The 16,134-nt window shown below is 35.7% G+C and overlaps 1 protein-coding gene across 4 annotated transcripts in view; it reads left to right on the top strand.

The window, feature by feature from the left end:
* LOC104020924 (rapamycin-insensitive companion of mTOR) overlaps positions 1–16,134 on the top strand; it is a 91,488-nt gene that overhangs the window by 70,469 nt on the left and 4,885 nt on the right. For 3 of the 4 annotated variants that reach the window (XM_087770899.1, XM_087770902.1, XM_087770901.1), the window contains 12 exons: positions 166–275; positions 407–494; positions 1,288–1,380; positions 2,334–2,440; positions 3,141–3,370; positions 4,159–5,185; positions 9,090–9,267; positions 10,572–10,656; positions 12,049–12,282; positions 13,834–13,986; positions 14,794–14,917; positions 15,853–15,991. In XM_087770899.1, coding sequence (XP_087627025.1) covers positions 166–275; positions 407–494; positions 1,288–1,380; positions 2,334–2,440; positions 3,141–3,370; positions 4,159–5,185; positions 9,090–9,267; positions 10,572–10,656; positions 12,049–12,282; positions 13,834–13,986; positions 14,794–14,917; positions 15,853–15,991 — 2,568 coding nt within the window. Of the gene's footprint in view, positions 1–165; positions 276–406; positions 495–1,287; positions 1,381–2,333; positions 2,441–3,140; positions 3,371–4,158; positions 5,186–9,089; positions 9,268–10,571; positions 10,657–12,048; positions 12,283–13,384; positions 13,471–13,833; positions 13,987–14,793; positions 14,918–15,852; positions 15,992–16,134 lie in introns of those variants that run through there. The other variant, XR_015707670.1, reaches the window with a different exon arrangement.

Below are 16,134 nucleotides of genomic sequence, written 5' to 3'. Positions count from 1 at the left end.
CATTGTATGTTTGAAGTGCAATAATTTTGGTGAGCTTCATCTTCAAATCATAAAGAAATTCAACCTTCTTTAAAGAGCACTTCAATTGTTCCTTCCTTATAAAGTACCATACTATAAAAACATTAACCACCTAAATGTATTTTGTCAACCTTTGTCATCTTTTAGGAATATAACTTAAAGTATGTTGAATTGATTGAAGAACAACTTAATGAAGCACTTACAACTTATCGCAAACCTATTGATGGTGATAACTATGTTCGTCGGAGCAACCAAAGGTAAACTCTCCAAAAGAATCCTCTTCGTCTGAAAAAACTCAAGAGTAACTCATTGCATTACACTGCAGTGTAATTTATTTTAAAAGAAAATTTCAGAATTGCTGGGAAAACATGATTTCTCTTTCTACCAGATTACAGCGACCACATGTCTACCTGCCAGTTCACCTTTATGGCCAACTGGTGCACCATAAAACAGGCTGCCATTTATTGGAGTCTCAGGTGAGTATAATAACTATTTATAACTTGAAAGATTTTAAAGAGTATTGTAACTCTTTTGAAATATGTTTTAAAAGAGATGGCATTTAAACAGTCATTGCAAAATAAGTAGATTATGAAAGTCTCAAGTTAATGGGGCCAAAAAGTTGTGGAGACAGTCTTTGCCATCTAGTCTCATGTAAAATTCCTTCCTGACCATTGAAATATCAGAGAAATACCTTGCAACATTTTTCTTAAAATAGCTAGCAAAAACTTAGAATGGAAAGCAACTCACCAATAGAAATAATTTTTCAGTCTGTGTGTGAGTGAATTGTATATTGACAAGTAAAACTGTGCCTATCCTTTTATGCATACAAAAACACGGAGATGAGGGAATAAAATCTTCTTTGTAATATCCTGAAGTGCTAAGAAAACAAACCCTAAGCCAATTCATAGTTGCTTAAATGAATTGACTTTTAATGTGGGTTTGCAAGATGATGTAATGAATTGTATATAATAGTCGAAAAGTTAAAGAGAAAGCTTATATGTTGTAGTGTGTTAATCTGATGAATCTGTTATCTTTATAAAATCTGAAATAACCTGATGCAGTCAGTGGTAACATTAAAATTTTCTACCTGCATTATCTTTGCTGTTAATTTATGGTTATTTTGCTAGAACTACCACTATTTTATTTTAGGGTACATACTTTAAATTAGCACTTTAACTTTATTAAAACTGCAAGAGAACCTGTTTTACTGAGGTCACCTCCTTTTCATTTTCAACTGAGTATTTTTTTTCTTCCGTTTTTCTCCTTCAGAATATTGTTACAGATCTAAGTTACACTATTCATTCCCCAATGCTGGATAAGTGGGAAGGAATTAAGCAGCTGAAAGCAGCCCTTTGGGCCTTGGTTAGTAATAGATTTACAATCTTTTTGCAGCTGTTTGAGTTCTGTTATGACTCTTGATTCTGAAATAACTAAGCAAAATCCCTTAAAATCATTATTTAGGGTTTTTGTCATAAAATGTGTGTGACTTTCCAAGTTAGTGGAAAGTACCTTAACTGGACTTTCAGATGAAAATTGTTCACTGCACCTGTTTTGTTCTGAGTCTTTTAATAGTCACTTTGTCTTTCTTTTTGGGGGTTTTTGGGGGGGTGGGGTGGGTTTTGTTGTTGTTGTTATTGGGGGGGGGGTGTTTGTTTTAAACCAAATAAAAAGAACAGATTGCCACATGTAGCAACAGTATTACTATGGAACCAGTGGTTATCACTTGCTGTGGTCTATTTTTAATATATTTACTGTGGTGTTCCAAAATTCAGTTTTTCTGGAAGAAAGTTGGCTGCCACTGTTGATGTCTGTGAATATATATGGTCATGACATCCCTGGTACTTGGGATAACATGGGGAAAACCTAGTGTCTGTGCCTCTCCAAGCTACACTTCTAAAGTTGCTTTGCCACCTCAGTCTGCCTCTTTCTTGTCTTCCCCAAAGTTTATTTTGGAACATTTGTCCAAGGTGACTATTACTGGAAGATATTGTAGGTATGTAATAAAATGTCTGTTTAAGAAGAATGTAAAATGAGTAATTCAAGATCATACTGCTGGCTGTAGTAGAATTGGTAAAATGAGGAATACGTAGTAGTTAACTGTGACCAGTTTTAGGTATTATACATAGTGTCCCAAGTCCTTTTTTGGATTTGCATGACTATGAAATGCCAAAAAGGATGCTCAGATCTCTAATTGCTTTGAGAAGATATGGCTTGAAACTGTACCACCAACAAACAAAAATGTCGAAAGCGTTACACTGACAGGGCTGCAGATCACATCAAAATTAAAACTTGTTTGACAAACTGTTTTATTTCAGGGCAATATTGGATCATCAAATTGGGGTCTTAACTTGCTTCAAGAGGAGAATGTAATTCCTGATATAATGGCACTTGCACAACATTGTGAGGTTCTCTCCGTTAGAGGGTATGTGTATCTGATTTATACATAAAATTTACAGGTGGTAGTTCCAGTAGGTTTTCAAATAGCCTTACCTAATTTATGTGAATATAGTTTTGCCACTTACTTGGAAATCAGTTATTAAAGATCATTGATCCATCTCAGTCCTATACAATCTGAGAATTGTATAGGAAGTCTAAAAGAACATGCAGTAAGCAAATGAAATCTATGAAAAAGATACATACTACTTTTTTCCTTTTAAAAAAAAACCAATCAAAATACTTGCTACTTATATCTCTTCTTACCTTATCTCTTCTTATCTTCTTATCTCTGTTGGAATGAATTTATTATTCCATCATTTTTATTCAGTATCTTTTTTGAATCTTTAAAAGAAAGCATAAATAGATGGTCTTTTGCCTAATATTGCTACTGCATTAATGTTTGTCCTTAAAAAAAAAAAAAAAAGTACTCTTCTACTTTATGTATCAGGCTCTTGTAATAATTATTTTTAAATTTTTTAATAGTGTATTGTTCTCAGGTCTTTTAGTGCATTTCTTAAGCTTCCATTGATTTACAAATAAAAATCAGGAACAAAAAGCTATTTGGCAATTTTGTGAAGTTTCTGCTGAATTGTTTTGAAACTATTTCCTTTCAAGAGAGAAATAAGTTTAGTTAAATTAGATGCTATTATTGTTGCTCTTTTTTCCTATATATACATAAAATACAGAACCTGTGTCTACGCGCTTGGTCTAATAGCCAAAACTAAACAAGGATGTGACATTTTGAAGCATCATAACTGGGATGCAGTGAGACACAGTCGTAGACAGCCTTGGCCAGTGGTCCCTGATGACGTGGAGCAGCTCTGCAATGAACTTTCTTCTATACCCAGTACTCTTAGCTTGAACTCTGAGTCCACCAGTTCTAGGCATAACAGTGAAAGCGAATCTACACCTTCAAGTAAGTAACAACAGAAAACCCAAACAAGCAACACCAAAAAACCAAAACCACCACAAAACAGCATTTTGGTGTTCTTACCGACTTTTTGGCAGGATGAGGTTTGGGCAAATGGTTTAAAGGTGCTATTGCAAGAAAGAAGAGTGCAAGCCAGGGGACAGTTATATGCATTCAGAGAGATGTAATCAAGTGAGAGGGAAGAGAACAGCATCTTAGATTTACATTTGGTGTAGAAATAAGAAATTTTAATATTAGGGTAAGTTACTAGTTTTTTATGTCAAGTTGCTATAATACCCTGCAGAAATCTTCATGCTTTAGGTATAAAGATACATATATTTGTTTGTTGTCAAAGGAATAAAGGAATATTTAGAATATATATTCTGTGTATACACACACATATATACAGTATTGCTGTATTTAAATTCTTGTATATTTTGTGTGTCTAATACATTTTAATTTTGCTATTGATATTTGGAATTTAAATCCAGAAATATACCATATTTAGATATCATTAAAGGAGCGCATCAGTTGTAATCCTAGTAGCTGGATATTTGCACTGAAATAAGATAGTGTGGCTTTTCTTTTGAACCAATGAGACCTTCAGTTCAGGTACTCCTGAAGATACTTAATTTACAGTACTAAGTTCTGCAGAAAAAATGTTGAATTAAAATTGTGGTAAAACACACAGTCTCCCATTTTAGCTTTCATAGAATTGCTTACTTTTTCGCAACATAGTTTATACACTTTGAAGAAATGTCCATTTTCAGTGACAAAGTCTCATATAATTTCAGGTATGTTCATCATGGAGGATGACCGTTTTGGTAGTACTTCCACTAGTACGTTCTTCCTAGATATTACTGAAGATGCAGAACAAATATTTTATGACAGACCTGGACCTTCAAAGGACAAAGACCGTAGTCCCTTTCCTTTTTTTTCTTCTAGCAGACTTGTGAAAAATCGCATTCTAAACTCTCTTACTTTACCTAATAAAAAACATAGAAGTAGCAGTGATCCAAAAGGAGGAAAGCTGACATCTGACAGTAAATCAGGCCTGAGGCGAAATCGTACTGTAACAGAACCTTCCAGTAGCATAGACTTTCCTGCTGGGGAAGAATTCAGCCCTGTTTTCAGAATTCCTAAAATCCAGACTTTACAATTAGAAACTTCTTTTGTCGGAAGTAAGCACATGGAAGATACTGATAGTACCCCAAGTATTGGAGAAAATGATCTGAAGCTGCCAAAAGGTCTTGGAAATGAAATTCACCAGGAAAGCACAAGCAGAGAAAGGCTAATAGGAGATGGTACTACACAAACACATTTCAAGAGTCGTAGCTTAAGTTTTAATACAGATACCACAACAAGTGGCATAAGCTCAATGAGCTCTAGCCCTTCAAGGGAGACTGTAGGTGTGGACACTACAAACGTAGATACTGACTGTGGAAGTTTGAGTACTGTGGTAAGCGCAAGAACAGTTAAACCAAGTCACTGTTCAACACCACAGTCTAACCACCTGCCTCTCTCAAAATCCAACTCTGTATCCCTGGTACCACCAGGGTCTTCTCATACACTTCCCCGAAGAGCCCAGTCTCTTAAGGCTCCTTCTCTTGCTACAATAAAAAGTCTTGCTGACTATAACTTTAGCTACACAAGTTCTCGAGATGCCTTTGGCTATGCTACACTAAAACGCTTACAACAGCAGAGAATGCATCCTTCACTGTCTCACTCAGAAGCCCTAGCATCTCCAGCAAAGGACGTGCTGTTTACTGATACTATTACTATGAAGTCTGGCAGCCTGGATTCTCGGCTGACCCCAAGCCGGTAAGAGATTATTATGTGCTTGTTTCTTACAAGCTGTAAGAGCAATTAAATAAGAAAAGTATCTTTCTAATATTTTTTTCCAACTTCATCTAAAAGTGACAGTTGTTGCAGGATGATTCATAACTTCGCTGAAAGCAGTACCAATATTAGGAGAATAATAGGCTAATGAGAAGTCTGAACTTTGTAAGTGCCATCAGAGAAGCCCAGCTTTCATAGCTGTCCTCAGTCCCTTTAATGCTGTTAGTGACAAAGGAGTATGTTTCCTTCTATCACATTTGCCTCCTGTTTAACTTTTTTTTTTATATTTAAATGCAATTGTACTGCTAACATTACTAAAGTTACAATCACACAAAATTGCTCATGCAGTCAGAGTTGTATTTCAGAAGAGAATTTTCTTGATGTCACTTGGTGAGGTTTTAAGACATGGACTCCTGCCAATATGCTATATTACTGTTCATTGTGGCACTGAGGCCAGTGGTGAGATACTGGTACCACTGATACGAATGTGAGTTTGGCTTCTTAGCTACAACAGAGCAAAGATTTTACTTATAGGGTTTATTTTTAGATTGCAGTGTCACCTCTTTATTTTTGAGTAATATTAGCTCTTCTGAAGACTAATTGGATAGTTATATAAGATATCTAGCTCATGACATTGACACTGTTCCCAGCAGCTAAAGTCAGTGCTTAACAACTTTCTCTTAAAAGCTCTTCTAATTCCCAAACTTTTCCTTTCAAATCGGCTTTTAGCTAGTGGATTGGATTTTCAGATTACTATTGAAAGGGAAAAGACACTTTCTATCTCTGTTTTTACCTAAATATCCTGTCTCACATGAGAGAAAGAGAGGAGAAGTTACCAGCACATTAGTCACTTCCTTACTGCACAGAAGAGCAAATGCCTGATCCCTGAATTTCAATCCACATATACCCAGTTGAGTGTCTATAGTGCCTGTTTATTACTACTAGTTTCCTTCCTGCTTAAGAGAAACATTAATTTTTTATATTAAAAATAATTTTTGTATTAAAAAATAATTCTGCGTGTGCCCTGGCAGCCAGGAGGGCCAACCGTGTCCTGGGGTGCATCAAGCACTGTATTGCTAGCCAGTCGAGGGAGGTGATTGTCCCGCTCTACTCTGCACTGGTGTGGCCTCATCTTGAGCACTGTGTGCAGTTTTGAGCGCTACAGTACAAAAAGGATACAAAGCTACTAGAGAGTGTCCAGAGGAGACCCACGAAGATGGTGAAGGGTTTAGGGGGGAAGCCGTATGAGGAGCGGCTGAAGTCACTTGGTCTGTTCAGCCTGGAGAAGAGAAGACAGGGGAGACCTCATTGCATTCTACAGCTTCCTCACAAGGGAAGGAGGAGGGGCAGGCGCTGATCTCTTCTCCCTGATGACCAATGATAGAACCCGAGGGAACGGCCGGAAGACATGCCAGGGGAGGTTTAGGTTGGACATTAGGAAAAGGTTCTTCATGCAGAGGGTGGTGGAGCACTGGAACAGGCTCCCCTGGGAGGTAGTCATGGCGCCAAGCCTGACAATATTCAAGAAGCATTTGGACAACACCCTCAGACATATGGGGTGGTTTTTGGGGTTGTCCTATGCAGGGACAGGAGTTGGACTTGATGATCCTTGTGGGTCCCTTCCAACTCAGGACATTCTATGATATTTTCACATGATTCTGCAAAGATGCCATAAAAGATAGGTTTTGTTCCCTTTGTTCAGTTAAGTTAGAACTAGACTGAGTGTGCTGATTAAATTAAGGATGATTCAGTAGTTAAGCTGCACCATCCTGGAAATCAGAAGCTCTGTTCCTTGCTCTGTCACTGGCTTCCTGTGCTAATGCAAGAACAAATCAGTGTCATTTCAGTGGCAGTACAGATTCTATTGTGGCTGTAGTCATGCTGTGCCATTCCATGCAGTCATGCCCTTGATATGCAAAGCAGCCTTGCTGCAGTGGACTTTCATCCTGAGACTCAGCATGCAGTGTAATACTAACAGTATTCCTGGTGCTTAGCTGTTCATGATCTCTCATATCAGTGGTTAGGTGCAAGGATTTGAGCTAACCTGTTTAACGTTGAACTGAAATGACTGGAATGCTCATATCTCTGAGAAGGTTAAAAAATTGCAGATGTACGTATTACAAAAGACTGCCAGATTGCCTTGGTTACTGATATAATTGATTGGAAAGACTATGACTTAACTAGTATATGTATTTTTCTTACTGGTTACAGCTGATTGTCTCCACTGAATAATTGTGGTCCTTTTAATTTCAGAGTATGTTACTACTTCCAGCTAAATATTGTCTTTAACTGCTGTTTAAGTAATAAATTGGAAAGAAATATTCTGTCCTTTTTTGTCTTCTAAGGCCATTCTTTTGTCAGTCTTCAGAAAATTTTCTTTGATTAATGCTTCATTCACAAATTCAGGTGTTCATAGCAAGTAGCAGCTGTAAATTGACTTCAGTGATGTTGTTCCATTCATTCAAAACGTTGAAAAGCTTGTTTCTTTGCACAAATTATTTTGTGAGGCTAAATTTTCCATCTCTGTCTTTAAAGACCAACCAAAAATGTTAAGGTGCATGTCTCAAATCCTGATCGTGGCTCTTGCCCCATCACCTGCAGACATGATTTCATGAAAAAAGTGTTTATCACTACTAATGATATATCTGTTAGCTTTTCCAAGAGAAGCAGGGACAAATGTTTAGGAATAATACATATATCTTTATTTTGAGAGTAATTATAGAATGCTTTATTATGAAATAACTAATGCAATTGGTAACTCTGGGTTTTGAAGTATGACGAGTTTTATTGCAAGTCCACTGCTACTGTAATTAGCATTGGTCAGAATTAGCAGCAAGAAAATTGTTGATGTCCTATAATCTGTGTTCTGCACATTCCCATCACATAATAATGTCTTGAACAACACATGGTCAAACCATAATAATTTATTTTTATCTCAGTGTAAATCTGTTAAGCTGTTATGATTGAGAAGACATTTTAATTGCCCATCTAAAACAAAAAAATGCTAAAAAATTATTTCTAAGGCAGAAAGTCCAGCTCAAGAAATAAAATGTTCACTGTACTTACCTTCCAATGTGTAATATAATAAAAATTTACTGTTCCTAAGGAGTGTCTCTTTTTACTCGGAAGCTTTAATCCACTGCATAGACCATCTACTTAGGTTGTTTAGCAGAAAGCATTCATAGGTTTTTATCTTCAATGAGAAGTAAAATGAGAGATGGCCAAATGAGAGATTTCCATCATCGGGACTCTGATCAGCACTGAGGACTTGTTCTCCAGCCTCCTCTCTCCTGTCTCCTTTCCCAACCTATTTCTTTCTTTGTTCTTCAGGCTACTTGTCACAGTCAGCTCTGCTCACTGTGCAGGTTCTAGTTTGTTCTTTGTCTGTTCATGTTGAGCAAATTCTTCCATGCTTGGGTGACCCAGTGGGTGGCTCCTTTAGAATACAGGAAAAAAAATGTTCCTTGGTTGCATCTCTGGTACCTAGCAGGCTCAAGCTCTGCATTAGCAGTTTAAAAGCCTAAATCTTTACTGACTGTGTCTGAGCTGTAAATCTTCAAAGCCTGGTAAGTTGGAGAAAATTTGTGTTTTTACAGGGTTGGCAACCCCTTAAGCAGAAGTTCCATCCTGCTCTCTTTCAAGTCCCTGTTCCAGGACTTTCAAAAAAAAGATCACAAATTTTTACCCAAGGAACTGCCAAACCATGCAATAGAACATGACACAGAACAAAAGCAATAAGCCTATGCCTGTAATTTGACAGAGTAACAAGCTCTGGGTTCTACAATGGGAAGATGAGGATAGTCTTTGTGTCAGCAGTCCTCCTTACTTGTAATGTGGCAGAATGAGAGATTTACCAAGATTGTGATTTATTATTTCAATGTTACAGGTTCATGAAAGCTTTAAGTTATGCTTCATTAGATAAAGAAGATTTATTAAGTCCTATTAACCAAAACACGCTTCAGCGTTCCTCCTCTGTTCGCTCCATGGTTTCTAATGCTACATATGGTAGCTCTGATGATTACATTGGCCTTGCTCTCCCAGTGGATATCAATGAAATATTTCAGGTATGTATGTGATAACTTAATGGATTCATTTGCATTTTCAGACTGGAAGGTAGTTAACTGTTGCATTATCATCAGAATAGATTAGATCTACAGAAATGAGGAAAACAGGATGTGGTACTTTCAAGGAATGCGTTTTGGAGAACAAGAGTTACTTTTCTAACCCTGTTTACAGAAAAGTGCTAGTCTGTTTTGTATTATTAGGAAAATAATGACAGAGACTAGGTTAGAATTGTGTTAAACAGTGGTAGCATAAATATGCTGTCATAAGATTTTTAGCTGACAGCTAGCTTTTATAATACAATTAGCATAGTCTGTGGACATTTGTTAATATTTCTTTAGCCAACTAATTGATATGTTCATTGGTCAACCATAAATGATGTGCATAATCCCACGGTAAACTTCCTGCTACCATGATTTCTGCTACCATGATCTTGATTTAATATTACTTTATTTGTATATCTATCATCATAGCATTAAATTATATTGTCTTTACTTAACCTCACAGATATATTTCTTTAAGTTAAAACCGATTATCTTAAGTGTCTTATCAATTGCCTTCCTCTCTCTACTTAGTTAAAACACATTCCTATCTAACAAACTGATGCATCACAATGTTTAATATTCTGTTACCTAGTTATCAAAAACAGGACATGGTCTATGTCAAAGGTAAATCAGTGGCTTCCTTATCTTTAGTTTACTTAGCCTTTGCCTTTCAAACATAAATTCCTTTCTTACTAATCTCAAAAAAATTACTAAAGCTAGAGCAAAGGCAAGATTTTCCATCATACCTGCTTCTGTTTCCCCTTTATTAAATGACTATTTAATTTCTCTCTCCTCCACACTCTTTATGGCATGTTTATGTTGCCTCACTTCTTTTTTCTCAACTCTTTTTGTAGAGTCGAGACACATCTCGACTCTGCAACATCTTACAGGCAATATTTTAGATGTCCTGGGTGGTTTTGCTCTGCTTTCACGAGGTCTCCAGTGTTGTAGAGTGTTTGTGGACAGATCATAAATAGCCACTTCTGAGTCACTGGTTTCCTTGCAGCCTGTCACCACTATGTTTTACCATTTACTGGCTGTTCATAAGCCTTGTTTAATAAATGTTCATTCACAAATGTATGTTTTTCTCATTGGCTTTTCTTTACTACTCAGGAGCCCATTCTTAATTTCCTCCTCCACTTAGATCTTTTTCCTGAAGTAAAAAATTGACAGCATTTTATTTCCTCATTAAAAAATACCTATTTTTCCATTGTATATAATTATCACCTGTGCTAATTTTAACTTTCATTTGAATATTCCAGGTAAAGGAAACTCCATATTTCCAGAAGAAAACCACACCTCCATTTGATGACCGTGGAGCTAGGGTCTTTGCACCCAATGCAGGAGGTATTGGTTTTCTTCCTCTTCTGTACCTTTCTGTTGTTTGTCTGTACATTGGGTGGGGTGCGGTGTTGGGTTTTATTTGTTGATTTTTCTTTACAGAAAAGGTTATTTTTAGCTGTTAATTTTTGAGCTGTGTTCTGGATTCAGGATAGTGGGCTATTAATTCCCTGTTTTATGTAGTTCAAGATAATGTGGTGTTGCTTCAAAGCTTGATCCAGCTCTAATAAACTAAGAAGGAAAGTCTATGTATCTTTGATTATAATATGAGCTAATGTTAATTGAAGACTGGTAGTGATACTGCATTAAAGAAAGTAACAAAATTTAAGCTAAGATAAAATATGTATGCCAGATATATATTGAGCTGTTATATTTTTACTCCCCTTTGATTACATGTGAATTTACAGGAACCAATAAAGGTGTTAGATGTGTATTTCAGAAAGTAAATTTTGTCTTTCTGTGATGTTTCTGTGACAGTTGATCAGTGGAGGTGATGGAACATGGTACAAGAAAATTGCAAGTGCTCTGTAATGCCTGGCTTGTTCTGGAATGTGCTTTCTTTTTACTCCAGAGTAGTCAGAAATCTGTAGGGCATCAATATGTATCTTTTCAGTAGGACAACTGAAAAAGAAACATTGATACTGGTCCTAAAGTAGTGCAGAGTAGCTGTTGTCTTGCTTCTTAGCTAATTGGAACTTTATTACAAGCACTTTGAACATCCAAATAGACAGATCTTACTGATTTTTATTTTTTTTTCTTTTGTGTTGTTAATGTAATATATGTAAAGATGACTTTCCTGAAAGTGTGTTTCTGTAGTTTACTAAGTTTCAGTGTAAAGTAACGCCTGTTCAAAATTGTATTTGTTGGTATTTTCCACCCAGGGAAGAGCATGTTGCTAAAGTGTCTTCGACTTGTTTCTGCATTGTTGAGTCTAGTTTCATCCTATTGCAGGCACTAAGTTACAGTTTTTTAAATTGTGTTTCTGTTTTCATTGGTGCATGTCATTTATACATCTGGTATACTGTTGTACTAATTTTGTTTGATACTATGAAAATTCGTAACATATTAATGTTACATGGGTATTACTATCACTAATGTTGATATAATGTCAGGATTTACCACATATCTTCTTACAGTATGTGTGTTTAGACGTTGAATTCTGTCCTTTGCAATGTTTTGTTATGTATGATAAGCCGGGACTAAAATGTGATGTTTATTTCCCGTATGCTAACAAATCTTGGTAGCTTAACTGTTCAAAAAAAGTTTCTAGATCTTCACACACACACACCCCCTCCCAGCCTTAAAAGGCTTAAAAGGGGAAATGTAATTGAAATAATGTTTTATTAACTGTTGGTTGTGTGGTTTTGTTTTTTCTGATGTCTAATTGCTTATCTACAGGTCTTCCATCAGGTACAAGTGATGTTGTCAAAAGTCCTTTTCAGATGCTCCGACAGCAGATCAGTCTCACAGAAATAATGAATACCAGCCGTTCAGATGCTTCTCAGTTTTTAGAAAATACAGAGGATACAGGGCTACAGGAGCACACAGATGAGAACTGCCTTTACTGTGTCTGCATTCAAATACTGGGTTATCAGCCTAACAACAAAGTGAACTCTTCGTATAGTTGTACAGGTTAGTGTTCCTTGTGGGGAAGTATGATAAAACTGAATGAAAATATTGAATTTTGTTCATCTTTAAAACTGATGAATCTGTAAGGTTTTTTGTTGTGTTGGTTTTGGTGTGGGGGTTTTTTTGGTGGTTTTTTGGTTTGTTGGGTTTTTTTTTTCCTTTCTTACTGACTATTGACCTTGAAATTAATTCTCCTTAATAAGCTCGCTATGTAACCAATGGTACTTCTATGGTCGTTTCCATCTTTTCTGTTTCTAGTGGTGTTAGTAGTTAAATATTTCTAAAAGCTTATCAAAATATAAAATTCAAAACCTTATTTAGTACTTACAAATCGGTGTCCTGAAAACTGAGGTTTGCAGTCAAACTAATGAAAAGTCTGACTTCAAAGCAAGTCTGTACCATAAAACAAAACAAAGGAAATCTGATTGAGAAGTCTGTTGAAGTTGAGCTGTAACTTCTGGGATTTAGTCTTCTTTCTTCATATTTTGAGATTCAGATCAGATTCAAAATGATTTTCTTTCTAACCTCCTCTGCAGAGCTTGCAGTTACATGCCTTTTTACAATGTCTATCATAAAAAGATAATCCCATAATGGAAATTCCAATTTCTGCTTAGTAGGAATCCTTACCATTTTACAACAGCATTATGCATTCAGGTAGTAACACATAAAGAGTACTGTTGGCAAGGGGGATGATGCACAAAATGTGAGGATGCACAAAATGTGAGGAATGGCTGAGAGAGCTGAATTTGAGCTCAAGTTCAGTATCGAGAAGAGATGGCAAATAAAATTCCAATTGTAGTCTTCAATTAGTATGAGGGGATTACGGGCAAGGCAGAGCCAGGCTCTTGTCAGAGGCACACAGCTGAAGGATGGGAGAACACGGACACGTGCTGTACGAATGGAAATTCCAGTTAAACATAAGGGGAAAAACTCTTCGCAGTGTAACTTGATCTCATTTTGAAGTGAGCCCTTCTTTGAGCAAGGGGTTGAACTAGGTGATCTCCAGAAGTCCCTTCAGACCTATGTTTTTCTGTGGTTCTGTTAACTGCGCAACAATTAAAAGCTTGGATTTTACATTCATCTCTTTACATCCAAAACGCCAAAGGCTATGGATAGTGAAACCTCCCAGAAGAATCTTACTTGTCACATCTTTCTGTTGATGAAGTCAGAGCCCTTTCTGCAAGATCTGTGGTAATTATATGAACAAAAAGCTTGTGTATATGCAAGAGCATCTTTATTATGTTATTGATATATCCATGCTCTATTTTACATAAGAGCTCTACATTGATTACATTTTTTTTTGCTTCTGTCAGTGCTTAAGAGTTGATTATTTTCACTCGAGTATTATAAGATTAAAAAAAAAAGTTATTTTTAGATGTTTTGAGTATGATTTGTCCAAAATCAAACATCTAGTTTCCAGCTGTTTTATATGCTGATAGTTACCGTTCATAGTGCATCAGTGTCTTGCATGCTTAACATTGTTAAAAAATAAGAAAAGCATTTGAAGTGAGTTAAAGTGTGAACAACAAAGATGCAACATCTTGTTTCTCTCAGATTTTTCAGACATTCCATATACTGACTGGTGTGGGCAGACCATACACAATCACTTAGATGTGCATTCCTCCAAATTTTCTGGAATTTCAAGCTGTAGTGATGCAGTATCACATGGTTCAGCTAGCAGCACCAAGAGTACGGAACTTGTACTAGGTAAGTTTGAAAGCCTTATGATTATTAGAGACTATAACTCTTAAGGTATTTTTTAGGTATTGTGGAAAAATAATATTTTATTTATATATACTGCAACAAAGTAATGCTCTTTATTTAAAAAACAAAAAAAAAACAGACAACAACAAAAAAAAACCCTCTTTGGATGCCCTAATCATTATCCAGGAAGGTAGTTGCATTATTAGTGACTGTGGCAGATGGCATACTTTCAAACTTTTCTGCTTTAGCTATATGGCATTTTTGCAGGTAATGTAAATGCAGCTCTATATCTGACATTACAATCAAATTGATTGCCTTTTCCCCCTACAGTGTTGTTAGTTTAAAAAAAAATCTTTTTAAAAAATTACTGAATTTCTGTAAAGAGAAAGACAATTCTTTTTTAGGCTTGTGTTTTACATTTTGAATTGTCATAACTTCTTATGAAGTAGCTGGTTGCTAACTTTGCCGGTATCTGATACAAACAGAGCAGGTAATCACCCAGTTTGTGACATGATTTAGTGATAGAGACAGCACTGTAATTGAATCTCACAGATTTTTCTAAATGTCACACAGCATTTATGAAATGCTAGTTTACCTTTTTTAAATATTTCCATGTTAAAATTCATGAAAATAATATTTTTGTTCATTTGTATTAATTTTAATGGGAATATTTGTTGGTAGTTCAGAATACATACATAAATACATACTCGTGTGTGTGTGTAATGCTTAAAACAGACTTATGTGGCATAAGATTAGCACAATCAAAGACTATTCTGCTAAAACTCCATACTGTTGAATTTGTTTTTCCAGGAGTAAAATCAATCCCAGATGATACACCAGTGTGCAGAATACTTCTGCGGAAAGAAGTCTTACGTTTAGTAATCAATTTGAGTAGTTCAGTAGGAACTAAGGGCCATGAAACTGGACTCCTGACGTAAGTTAAATACATTTCAGATGTTTTAGCAACATTTAGTTGTATGTATTTTCTAAGATCTCTGAGATAGTGATTCACCTTATTTCTGACTTCTCAAAAAATTGTCAAGCAGGTATTATTGTGGGTTACTGGGGATGATTGAACGTAACGTAAAAGCTAAGCAAAGACTTTTCCTTTTAATATGTTTGTTCTATCTTTAATTTCTTACTCTTCCTCATTATTTTTCAAATCAGTAATTCAACTGTAGTGATGTTTCATTACATACCCACTATGTCATGCATCTTTAAAAAAGAAATGATAATTCTTTTTTGTTATTTGTGCCAAATAATATATATCAGATAACCAGAATAACAATCTGAAAGTAACTTCTTGAGAAACACAAATCTGCTTTAAGCAAGAGTACAACTACTGGAATTAATTTATAGAAAAACCCATGTTAAAAAATAGGAATATAAATCCAGGGACTACACGTTATAATAAAAAATGTAGGTTTCTGGGCTAGTGATGTTGGAAACTGACATACGACTGCTAAAAGGAAACGTAGAAATGCTCATTTTAGTTTTAAAAATGCTTACAGGTAATTAAGTTAGCTTTTTGTATTTTTTATTACTGCTGTTCATGTGGATGCCTATTCTTTGATATACTTTTCTCTTTCTACATCTATTATTTTAAGACTAGGTGATCTCAGAGATTCTGTACAACTTTCAAATTATATATTCTGTTTCATCTCATTAATATGGATTTCTTCCAGTTTGGTACAAAATAATGCTGTCTGTTCTGATTTTCTTGCTTCATCAGATCCAGAATGTATAATGCCTATTACTGAAGAGTTCTACTTTGTTAATGATGACAATCAAAATTTAATTGAACAGTTTCTAAAAATATGATGGAAATCTGTTCAAGACTTTTAAAATTTTGTTTTTCCTGTTGATCAGAATTAAGGAGAAATATCCCCAAGCATTTGATGACATATGCCTTTACTCTGAGGTGTCCTACTTGTTAGCACATTGTACATTTCGACTTCCATCTCGAAGGTTCATTCAGGAGCTATTTCAAGATGTACAGTTCTTACAAGTAAGTGGAGAGTTCAGATGCATTGAATGCACCAAAATGTGCCAGATGGGTGCAGGTTTCATGTTCTGAATGCTTTCAGATATGTCTTAAAGGAAACCATTTTATGATGTCTTTCTAGTAAAATCTCTGACAACATTATTAAT

Source organism: Nipponia nippon, unplaced genomic scaffold (genome assembly GCF_047370975.1).
Source record: "Nipponia nippon isolate SJK-2023a ecotype South Korea unplaced genomic scaffold, ASM4737097v1 scaffold_34, whole genome shotgun sequence".
Classification (NCBI taxonomy): Eukaryota; Metazoa; Chordata; class Aves; order Pelecaniformes; family Threskiornithidae; genus Nipponia; species Nipponia nippon.
Note: the sequence above shows the minus strand (reverse complement) of the source record. Positions and strands in the feature narration are given on the sequence as shown.